The 12,260-nt window shown below is 40.9% G+C and overlaps 1 protein-coding gene across 2 annotated transcripts in view; it reads right to left on the reverse strand.

Moving 5' to 3' along the window:
* Positions 1-5,395: 5,395 nt before the first annotated feature.
* Positions 5,396-12,260, reverse strand: part of EZR (ezrin) — a 71,334-nt gene continuing 64,469 nt past the window's right edge. For both annotated transcript variants that reach the window (XM_069070339.1, XM_069070338.1), the window contains exons 11-14: positions 10,743-10,903; positions 10,241-10,333; positions 8,198-8,449; positions 5,396-6,904 (exon numbers count right to left, since the gene is read on the reverse strand). In XM_069070339.1, coding sequence (XP_068926440.1) covers positions 6,740-6,904; positions 8,198-8,449; positions 10,241-10,333; positions 10,743-10,903 — 671 coding nt within the window. In that variant the 3' untranslated portion in view covers positions 5,396-6,739. The remainder of the gene's footprint in view (positions 6,905-8,197; positions 8,450-10,240; positions 10,334-10,742; positions 10,904-12,260) is intronic.

Below are 12,260 nucleotides of genomic sequence, written 5' to 3' on the forward strand. Positions count from 1 at the left end.
TCTCTGTATCCAAATTGTGTTAAGAATCTGCTATTTAAATATGTATATAATCCAGCATATTAGCAAAAAAATGTAGCTTCGAGAAAGTATTTTTATCTTGTTCTACTACTGTCAAAGTTGGAGTGAAGTTGTAACATAAACATTATATTAAGCTTCAAAAAAAAAAAAAAAGCAAGAAAGGTTTTCTCTTCCTTGGGTTGGGCACACAGTGGGGCTGGGCTTTGGAGGTCTCTTTCTGCCTAAGGATTCTTCCATGCCCAGTGGTGCCAGTTAGGAGTCTCAAGGTCTGGGTTTTGAGGAATTAAGTAGTCAGGGGGCAAAGAAAGAGAATATTTGGCCGGGCTGGATCAGTAATGCTGACTTGGTGTTGAAGGTTGAGAGTCTGTGAGGCAGCCGGAGAGGCTCTGACCTGAGAGCTTCTGTTACTTTTGAAACCGAGGCGCTCAGAGCTCATTGGCAAAACCTACATTGCATGCTAGCCAAGATTTGAAAGAGCTTCCTTAGTATCTTATCAGCCTTTCTTACAGTTTGTCTCTTTAAAGCTTCTCAAGGTCTGGGAAAGTCTTATTCTTCCTTTGAGTCCTCAGTCCCTTAGCGCAGGGCAATATCGTGATAGTAGGTGTTCAATAATTGGTTGTTCGATTGAATGGAAAATACCTAGGAGCCCGGGAACATCCTTGTCAGTGAGATCTTCTCCATAGCTCTGGGCCCCTGGTAACACAAGGACTTTGACAGTGTTGATCTGATGGTCATAAATACCTCCACCTTTAATTTTATGAATCCACGGTTTTTCTCTTGCAGTAAGTAGGCAGCTGCTATCATATGGCTCAAATGCATTTGGTCAGTTGGGCCTTCCTCCTGAGGGCTGGAGAAACAGGTGACCCCTCAAGTCATAGAGGTCAGCAACCAGTACCTAGCATCACCATGAGTTATCAATCATGGCAAGTTACTGCGTTTTCCCAAAGTTCGAGTATAAATGTGCGTGAAATAAATGACGTCAATGAGACTATGGAGAATTCACAGGAATACAATGAAATATGGAAGCCTCCCTCTGCTTTGAGGAACACGAGGAAATGGCCTTGTATGAGCATAATTCAGGCTTTTGCCTCAATTTGTGACTAGTAGGGGCTTAGAGTAGGTAGAGTACCTGGCTCAACACATCACTCTCTCACTCAATAAACTCCAGTGGCTCCCTATTCCCCCCAGTATCACATATAAACTCCATTTAGTTTTTTAAAGCTCTTCACAACCTAGAATTCTAGCCTCATTATCATTACTCTCCCTAGGAGAGAGGACACTAGTAATTCCAAGGGGACTCAGGAACTAGAAGGTGGTGGCTAAGCAACATTTTGAAGGAAGATGGAGGGTTTTGGTGAGGAAGGAATGCATTTCAGCCTGCTCTCTGTTCTTCACACAACACACCACGTTTAGTCTCAGAACTACGAGTGCCTTCTGTCCCACACTAGCTTAGTTTGTCTTCATATTTATTTTGTACATATTTAAGATATGGTAGAATATAAACTCTTTGAGAGTAGGAATTGGTTCCTTCATTGTATTTTATTCTTGATGCCTGACCCATGGTAACTACCTTAATAAATGCTTGTTGATTGATTGACTGAATATTTTAATAAGTGTGGGCCAGTACTTTCCCAAGCATTCCCTCCCCTCCCAGCCTTGCCTTGACAGTAAAATTAATGACACTTGGCATTATGTCCTATGCACCCTGGGCAAGGTTGATTATCTCCAAAGCTAAAGTAAAAACATCAACCGTAAATGCTGAATTGTCAAATCTCAACGGCAAGATCTCCCTGGTTAGCTCTGCTCCAGCTGGGCACCTCGTGGGAGGGTAATGAACAGCTCTGAAGGAACGAGACTAAAGCATGCATCCAGAGAGCCAAATGGATCCCTAATCTCCCATGAAAGAGAATTTGTCTCTAAGGATAAATCTCTAGATTGGGACAGGAGGTCCAGGAACAAGAGGTTTAATGAGATCACATTATAGTCCTTGCTGAACACGGGTCCTGTAGGAGTGCCATTCCAGTTCACACGGCCTGACAAACTCTTTCGCAATGGACTTAGCAATATATTTAAATGTTTCCTGTTTTGCAATAAGGAACTGCCTGCACACAGGACCTCTTATATCTTAGTAGTTAGTATCTGACCATTTCCCTGGCGCCCTCATGGTTTCCTTGATGGGGGTGGGGGTATGAGTAGGGGCAGTTGTTCCATCCTCCAAGACCAAAAATAAGCCAAAATTGAAATATCTAGTGGTGAAGGAGAAAGTCTGCTCTCACTGGGCAGAGAAAATTCTTTTGTTCTTGATGGTGTGACCTATTTCTTGCTGAAGTAATGAATGAACTGTGGGATAAACAAAGTTCTGACTTAAATATTTATTGTTTGCTGGGTAAGGTCAGGTTCAGTGTGAATGAATCCTTTGGAAAGGTTCAAATATTAATACTTCATACAACTTAAGCAAGACTGCCCACCCCTTGTTACTGTCAAAAATCTTTCAACCTTTCCGAGCTTCAATGATCTCATCTGGGAAATAGGATACTGATATTTACTTCACAGGGTTTTCTGAGAGTCAAATTAGATAATGTAAAATATAAAGTGTTTTGCAAACCTCAAAGATTTCACTATTAGTAATAAATATAATAATAATAATAATAATGATGATGATGAAAAAACAAACTTCTTCCTCAATAGCAAGTTACTTAACTTGCTTCTAGGATACCTCAAAATGGTTATTGCAAAGTTTAATACCTATTACTAAGAGATAATACAGTAAAGTATTTAAACAATTTAAATTACTTAAATCTTCTAAAAAAACCCAAACCAAACCCTGATCTAACCATGAGCTGCAGTATTTGCCTTTTATTTTAGGGGCTGGCTATTAAAGGATTATTTTCTTAATTAAAAAAAAAAAAAAAGGAAAAAATCCCCTCTTTTCCTCAACCCAAATAAATGGCAATTCAGAAATGATTTCATGAGGGGAACAAAAATATCCTAGAAAACCACAATAAAGTGAAAATTACAATATATTTTGGAGAAGTTGTCCCATAGAAACGTGTCCTTATGTTAAAAAGAAAAAGGTCCCAATTTACATTCAGCCTCAGGTTTTCTCCTCTGCCTTTTTCCCTTCCTCTCCTACTTCATGAAGAATCAATGCACTGACTTTTTTGTTCTTCTCCTTTCTTACATCAACCTTGTTGTAGAGTCCCTCAATGGAGAAAAGATAGCTAACTACTATAGGGAGTCAACACTGAGCTTAGGAGTTCCTCCTGTTCCCTAATGTATGTACCTAATACATGTATGCATGATACTTCAACTGAAACTATTTTTTTTCTGGACCAGATCTATTATTTTGCTGGCATACAGAAATAACAGTGAGGGAACTACCCCCAACAGATCAGATCTGCTGGTGCTAGACGGACCATAGATTGAGAGCTGGAAGGGACTGTGGAGCCTGCCAAGTCCAACTCTCCCATTTTACAGATGCAGAAACTGAGGCACAGAGAAGGAAAGTTATAGGATTACAGTTTTATAGCTAGAAGGGATCAGAGATCATGGAGCCCATCCCCTACCATTTTGCAAATAAGTGACATGCCCAGGGTCACAGTCAGCATATGACAATAAGAGACTTTAGCCTCTATCTTTTTGACTTTCTATTCACCATACCATGCTATCCCTCAGCTAGCTAACTTCATAACGGTCAAGAAGTATTCATTAGAGAAAGGCTAACAGGCCAATAAGATTAAACCTTTCTTCCCTCATTCATTCAACACCAACTTGTTTTTGTTCAGATTGAAGAACCAGCAGCTGCTGGCTTAGACCTCATCTTCATAATCAAAAATTTATGTTCAGAAGTTCTTTCCAGGTCAAATTTATAGACAAAAAATGATATTAAACGAAAGCACCACTTGGAAAGATAAATAAATTTATTTTTTAAAGTACTGGGGGTTGCATTCCTGCAAAAATCGAATGGTTGGGGGTGCACAAAAATCCCAGTTGACATCCACGGCCTCTCTTAACACATTAACTTTCCCAAGTATAAATGTGAAAAATCGCCAGCTCCTGCTGCATGGGAAAATTTTTCATAACCTTTTTTGTATATATTTAACTTAAGCTGGCTGGTCACTATTGATGAGTGACAAGAACGCTATCATATAAATAAATCTCAAGTCACTGATCTCTTCTCACAGGCAATATGTTTGCACTGTACTGGTAACAGGCCCATTGGGAAGTGGTTCAATATCAGTAAGTGTCCAGTAAACATTCTGTGATGCCACTAGCAATACGTCCAAATATGTAAAACAGAAGCCCAAGGTTAATTTTGTTATGAACATTTGAAAGGGAAGAAAATTTTCTGATTTAATCTATAATGCTGTGGAAGGTTCTTTGTAGGGGCAATTTTTCTTACTCTTTCTCCCCCCAAACTATGACCTTTTCCTCACTTTTAATGCTAAGTACACATGCTATCCAGAAATGCACAACAGCTAGGCCCCATCACATTCTTTTGAATTTGTACTATAGATTTCTATTAGGGTAGAACCAATTACATGTTTTAAAATAATTAATAATAACTAACCTTTATACAGTCTTTACTATGTGGCAAGCACTTTATAATTATTATGTCATTTGATCTTTACGACAACCTTGGGAGGTAAGTGCTATTATTATCCTCGCTTTACAGAAGTGGAAACTGAGGTAAACAGAGGTTAAGTGACTTGTCCATAATCACAGTTAGTGTCTGATGCCACACTTGAACTTGGGTCTTCCTGACTCCAGGCCAAGCACTCTATCTACTATACCATCTAGCTGTTCCCTAATTAAAATCATCATTTTAAATAGAGCAAATTCAAATATATATGATTACATCAGAGAGATTCATTATTTCTACTAACTGAGACCTAGCTATAAATAAGAGCTAGACCAGGGGTGGGGAACCTGTGGCCTTGAGGCCACGTGTGGCCTTCTAGGTCCGTGGGTATAGCCTTTTGAGCGAGTCCAAGTTTTACAGAACAAATCTTTATAATAAGGGGGTTTATTGTGTGAAGTTTAGATTCAAAGGGTTGCACTTAAGGACCTAGAGGGCCATATACAACCTCAAGGCTGCAGTTTCCCCACCCCTGAGCAAGCAAATGTGAAGCAGTGGGTTCTCCATCACTGGAGGCCTTCAGGCACGGGTTAGATAATCAAGGAAAGTCTTCTGCAGGCATGGGTGTGATGAGATGGCAAGTCCCTTCCACCTCTAAAATTCTATCATGTGCATACATTCCAACCTAGCTCAGTCCAGTTCCTAACAAATCACTAGTATTTTCTGAAAACTACACTCAAGTCAAGAAAAGGGACTCCCCCACCCCCCAACATGCAATCAAACATCAAATGCTATCCATCACCTTGCAGATCTTTTATTTCATGTGTAAAGTCGTGCAGAAGACGTATGCATAGGATGTTTTAACTTAAAAAAGGCAAAGCATGAGGAGGAAGTTGGTGAGGAAGCAGGGCTGACAGTGTACCACAGCTGACATGCTGATGGCTTTCCAGAGGTGAGACAGAGGGAAGGGAAGGAGCTCATAGCAACATTTTCCTTGTCAGAATACAAAGGTGACACGCAGGATTAAACAGTCCCTTCATGGCTGGAGTCTGAATTGTTATTAATCAACATCATCTTTTAAAAAATTAGAAGCTCTGTTAGAAAAAAGGGAAGTGTTTATATATATATATATATGTATATTGAATCACATGCAAGAACACAAATAAAAAAAAATCATTTCACAAATGTGATTACAATGAGTAATCAGTCTCCTGACTACCATCACAGTACATCAGATTAAGTACCTTGTCTAAGTGGTTTTTTTCATATTTAATTCCTTTATTATTCTGTAAAAGGTAACAAAATATACAGAACAAAACTTTCCCTTTTTTAAACTAATGTTACAATCCATAGTTATTATCACTTATATTTATATATAAATACTACACTCTATAGCTGATCATCAATTAAGCCAGAGTATAACACATTAGGTGTATAGAAATTCAAAGTAAACCTAACTGTCATGCAAAATAAGGTATCAGTGTGTTCCTATATGGTTCCTTCTGAGTGATTACTGCAGGAATGTTTTTTTTTTAACTAAACCAAGTTACCTCAAGGGGGAAAAATAGATCCTGTTAAGGAAGGAGGGAGAAGGGGGTGAGGTTCCTTTTGTTGTTTTTTTAAAAAGACCAATCTTTCGAAATTAGCATTTTAGAAACATGGAGGGATCTTGCATAGAATGAAAAGTGAATCAGGCACTTCTTAGACTAATTTCTTTGAATACAAAAAAAGAGAGAGAGAGAAGAGAATCAAGGTATGGCACCATGAATGGCCACAATGTTGGTTTTCTTTAATTACACTCAATCTTTGAGGCATCCCACATGCCAGCATGAAGTGCTATCTATCACTCATCAGGCTTTATAGGTGCTTGTTCTGACTCAAATCAATCCTGCTGCAGGCCTGTTTGGCACTAGGAAACCCTCCATCCAACCCCACCACCTCCCAGCCCCCAGAATATCCCCACTGAATAATGACTTTCTTTCCACGAGAGAACCTGGAATATGGTAGGGAGTTTCTAGATTTATAGAATACTAAAAAACATATACATTTTGTTTGTCATACAGTGACCCCCTCAGAAAAGTCAATGTGTTCAGATCTGCCTTTTCCCACAGTCCTGCCATCTTAGCTGCACAGCTGTCCTCTTTACATAGCTTCAAACTCATCGATTCTCTGCTTTGTATTACCCTGTCGAATCTGCCTCAGAGTTTTGTACTTGTCTCGTCCTTGTCTCATGTTCTCATTGTGGATGATGTCATTGTGGGTCCTCTTGTTCTCATCCCTGGCCTGGGACAGCTCGTTTGTCAATGTCTGAAACGGTAAGAGCCATGGTTAGTTAAATGACATGTCGGGAATTTAATGACAACCATGATGGATACCCATTGGTGCTCAGAGGTCTGCGAAACATCTCATTTGATTCCTGCAAATGAGCTAGACTCTACAGAGTTCATAGCTACATATAGTTATTCAGTCATTTCAGACTCTTTGTGACCCCATTTGAGGTTTTCCTGGCAAAGACACTGGAGTGGTTTGCCATTTCCTTCTGCAGCTCATTGTACAGATGAGGAAACTGAGGGTTAAGTGACTTGCCCAGGGTCACACAGTTAAGTGTTTGAGGCCAGATTTGAACTCAGGAAGACGAGTCTTTCTGACTCCAGGCCCAGCATTCTATGCACTGTGCTCTACAGGGATTGTTATCCTCATTTCAGAGATGAGAGACTGAAATTGAGGCACTTGCCCAGGGCCATGTAGCTGGTATCTGAAGCAGCACTGGAAGCAAGGTCTTCCTGATCCCCAGGTATGGTGCCAATGACATGTCTCTAAAAGGCCCAAACACTGCAGCTGACTTCTGAACCACCCAGATGAGCTATAGGAAACCGGGGCTCTCTCAGAGATGGAGAAAGAAGAAGGGAAGCAGAGAAGTCACTGCTGAAACAGCCTCGGGTCACTGCTTCTCTGTTTGTTTGAACACCGGTTCAAAAGAAATTGCACGTGTTAGATGCAGAGAAGAGAAGGAATTGCACTGCAGATGGGGAGAGAAAGCATACGGTGTCAGAAGTGGGGCTGTGCTGGTTTTGGGGAATTGTTTCCCCTTCCCTTCCTTTCCTTTTCTCTCTACTACTTAAAAATAATTTTACTTTTTTTGTTTTTAAAGTTTCTTCTACCTGCTTCTTTTTTAAAAGAAATGTAAATTTTTATTTTCATCCCCCCTTCTTTTAAATCTTTTGTTACAAGGAATCATTTATTGGATAGGGGAGGGGGAAAATATATTTGGATATACATTATTTTCTCTCAGTCAGAGAACCTAGATTATGGTCGGGAGTTTTTGTTAATTTAAAATATTACTCATCTAGACCCCATTTTTCTCCCCTAGGCCCCAGATTCATAATAATTGCCATGGTGGGAAGCCATCTCTATCCTATAAACACAGCTGAGTGTTTTTTAAGGAAAAAAAAAAAAGATATGTGTGGGGGGGACACACCAATAAAAAATGTATTGCCATTTAAAAAAGTAATATGCAGAGATGAGCACACAGCTCCCCCTTTTACAGTTCTCTGACTTTAATAAACTTCTCACAGCTGCCATCAACACCTCTGCTCTGACCTGCAGCTGTCTCTGCACGCGCTCATTCTTCTCAGCCTCGGTGATACGTTTCTCTTCATTTCGGTCATCCATGATGCCCTCGCTGGAGAACTCGGCGCTGTAGCCGCTGTACTCGGTCCCTTCGTCCTGCAAGTTGTCATGTGGGTGGTAATTCACGGGCTCATACACAGGAGGTGGTGGTGGTGGTGGGGCGGTCATCACCTGGTGAAGTTCTTCCTTGGTCTTGACAAGATCGTCTTGGGCTTCCCTGGCCTTTAAAAAGAAATTAAAGAAAGATGTGAAGGCCTTTTTCCCTTCCTCTGAACAGGATCCTTGTGGTCTGGGCTGGTTTTCCCTAGATAGCTCTTCCTATAAGAAACCAGAGTCTTGCTTAGAGAATAAGATTTCAACACACACACACACACACCCACCAAGCACATAGTCTTGTTTTGTTTTTTCTCTTAAGAACGAGAGTCAGGAGTTATCTCAGGCTTACCAAAAATGGGTTTTCTCCTTTTGTTTCTAGCATTAGGGAAGGGATGGCTTTCTCAGCATTTAGAGTAATATTATGACTGCTAATTTAAAATATTACTTGTCTAGACACTATTTTTTTTCCTTAAGCCCTAGGCCCTTTAATTATTTGCATGGTAACCAGCCATCTCTATCCTATGGATATGGTTGAGATGAAGGATTTTGTTAAGATGATGAAAGTAAAGCTATTTTGGAGCTTATATGGCTTCTGATGATGATCACTGTGTTGTCAAGATCAAAATATAGAGGATAAAGGAGACCTCTTCCCTCACCATCCTATACAGTCACGACCTCTTCTCCTTTCCCTTGAACCCTACAAAGTCCTGACTTGCACTGCTCTAAAGGATTTATTAAACATAATTATTCACGTGGAGGTCATAATCCTTTACTAGACCAGATGCGCTATGAGGGCCAAGAACTGTATGTTACTTAACACATCACTCCTACCCAGTGTGGCTATCATGATTCTCTGAATAGAGGACGTATTTAATAAATATTTATTAAATTAAAATCAACTGAGAAACCAGTCGGGGAATAAGAGATGAAAGGCTGTGGAACAAGACAAGGGCTGATGTTAGAAGAGAGGGGACTAGATGGTATAGATGTGAAGGGAAGGGACTTCTCAAAATGTCTGCTTTAGAGGTGGGGGGGACGCTGGATTTGGAGTATCGGATGCCTGCCTTCCATGAGATCACTTCCATAAATGAAGCATTTGAGAAGGGGGGGGGGGAGGGACAGAGGGAGAGAGAGACAGACAGACAGACAGAGAGGAAGGGAGAAAGAGAGAGAGGGAAGGAGAAAGAGGGAGGGAGGGAGAGAGAGACTCTATGGAAATTTAGGAATTGCTACGATTTCCTTGATCATTAATTTCCTGTCCAAAAGAAGAACATGCCACCTCGACAGGCTGGGGGTGGGGTGGGAATGATCCTTCTCTCTGGAGTCTTCATTCAGAAGCTGGATGACCATTTATTAGGATTATTATTGGGGGGATGAGGGCAGGGATGACACACTGAAGCTCCAGGATTAATTAATTAATTAAATTAGAGCACCTCAGAGGTCTCTTCCATCTCTGGAATTCTAGGATTCCATAATATGAGAAAGAAGGCAGACTATGTCAGGTGCCCCTGAGAAGAGAAAAGCTGCATTCAAAATTAAATTCCTTGTCAAAACCAGTTTTGATTACAGCTGAACAGTGCAGAGCATACAAGACCTTAAAAGGGGGACTTGGCAGAACCGAAGGTAAGTAGGTGGAAACCGAATAAGAAGTTCCTTATTCTTTTGCTAATCTAGTCCATTTAGTCACTCACATTCCAGGAAGGATTTCTGCTTAGGTAATACAGTAAGATCTGAGGTTGTGAAATGTCCCGGACCATTTGAACGGGAACCTGCCTGTTCTGCTCAGACCCCATTCTCCGTTCAAACACCAGACACATGATCCAGAAAAGGGATTCCCGGACAGGCTTTAAGCACCCAGGTGAGCTGCCTCATCGGAGCAGAACAATCAGGAAGAAAGGACACCCCTCCCCTGCTTACCCTGATCTGCCACTCTTCGACCTCATCCTCTTTACGTCTCCTGGCCTCTTCTAGTAGGGCGATCTTGGCGGTGTACTCAGCAAGTTCAGCAGCCTGGTGAGAAAGGACTGAAATTATATTTGGAATCCTTTCCATAGAGTCCTTGAGTGAATGAAAATTCTGAACCAGGATCTAGTGAATGGTGTTTACTGAAACCAAAATCTTCCACCCACCCTCCCTCCCTCCTCCCTTTGGCTAACAGGTGATTCAGACACCCAAGGGCATCTCTGGGAGATTGTGTTTCCTGGTCCAACACCTTTTCACTTTCCTCTGGGCTGATCTCAGGCCTCCCCACCCTATTCTATGAAGGTGAGACACCCCCCTCCCACAATGACTCTTTATTTCAGAGTGGGTCATGTTGCAAACCCTAGATAAAAATGATTAAAAGGCAGGTGTCACTTTTTTTCATCCTAAGTGGCAGCCCCTTTATAATTTAGCATCTTGAAACTCAGGTAATTCCTACCAGCTGCTCCTGGCTCTTTATCTGATCCACAGCCTGTCTCTCCAGTTCCTCTTTGGCTCGAAGAGCAGCCACACGGTCAGCCTCTAGGCGCTCAGCCTCTTCCTGGGCTCGCTTCCTCTCTTCTTCCAGCTGGATGGCTTTCTGGATCTGATCAGAGAGCTCTACCAAAGGGGAATAAAAAAATCAAACAAGAAAGAAACCAATCCCATGATCCTAAGCAGCCAAAGCCAGCAGAGTGGCCATCCTTCAGCCTCCCTTTCCCAGGCCATCAGCTATTATTAACTGATTTCTCTAAAGGAAAACATTTTAGGAACACAACTATTTTCTTCCCATTAACATCAACTGAAAGGCTTTAAAAACAAAACTAAAGAAAGCAAAAGAATTCCCATAAAATAGCATGGGGTCATAGACAGAAGGCTGAATTTGGAGTCAGAGGACCTGAGTTCAAATCCCAACTTGGACAGCTGTGGGGATAAGGTGTTTACTGTCTGGGCCTCAGTTTACTCATCTGTACAATGAGAGGGCTAGACCTGATAACTTCTAAGGTCTTTTCCAGCCTTTAATCTATGAGCCTATAAAATCTTAGCTTGGTGAGGTGTGCTCCCTAGCCCATATACAAATGGATGACGTCAGTATCTGTAATTAGTTTGGTAGCCATCTACGGCAATAATCTGTGTGTGTGTGTATAGACAGATATAGATACATATATATCCCATAGCTGTTTTTAATACATACATATATATCCTGTATACATAACTATGTGTGTGCATATCCCATAGCTGTTTTTAATACATACATATGTCTATCCTGTATACCTAACTATATATGTGTATGTTTGCATGCGTATATACCTTACCACACAAAAGTGTGAACAAACCAAATTTCTGACAAAGCACTTGAATTCACAATAAATTCTATAGTGAAATTCTTTGCATAGCAAAGAATCTTCTTGCAATGCAAACAATTACACCCAAATTTATCTGGAATATCTATTTTTATATGTGTTTTTTTAAAGAGGGGAGACATCTATTCTTAGAAGATAACACCCCATCTTCAGACATGACTAATGAGGTTTAATGATCAATTCTCTGCCAAACAACCTTGTAAGGCAGTATAAGTATAATTATCTCATTTTACAATAGGAAAAACCAAGGTTCAAAAGTTAAGTGACTTTTCCTATATTGACAGCTGGAAATTTAGCTCAGGTCTTTTGACCCTAAGACTCAAGTTCATAACATGATGCCTCTTTCAAATCAATAATGGGTCAAGGAGCATTTATTAAGCGTCCCTTATGTACTAGGTGCTGTGCTAAGTTCTGGGGACACAAAGAAAGGCAGAAACAGTCCCTGCCCTAATGGAGCTCATAATGTAACCGAGGAACTATGCACAAACAAGACACAGACAAGATGTTCTCTCTCCGCCCCCACCCTGGCCCTTCCTCTCCCTCTCTCTCTCCCTCCCCGTTTCAGTCTTGTCTTTATCTCTCTTCCTCTCTCCTCCTTTCTCTGCCTCTCTTCT

This window comes from Petaurus breviceps, unplaced genomic scaffold, assembly GCF_028583685.1.
Source record: "Petaurus breviceps papuanus isolate PSGF00001 unplaced genomic scaffold, PetGlider_PUasm1.0 90808, whole genome shotgun sequence".
NCBI lineage: Eukaryota > Metazoa > Chordata > Mammalia > Diprotodontia > Petauridae > Petaurus > Petaurus breviceps.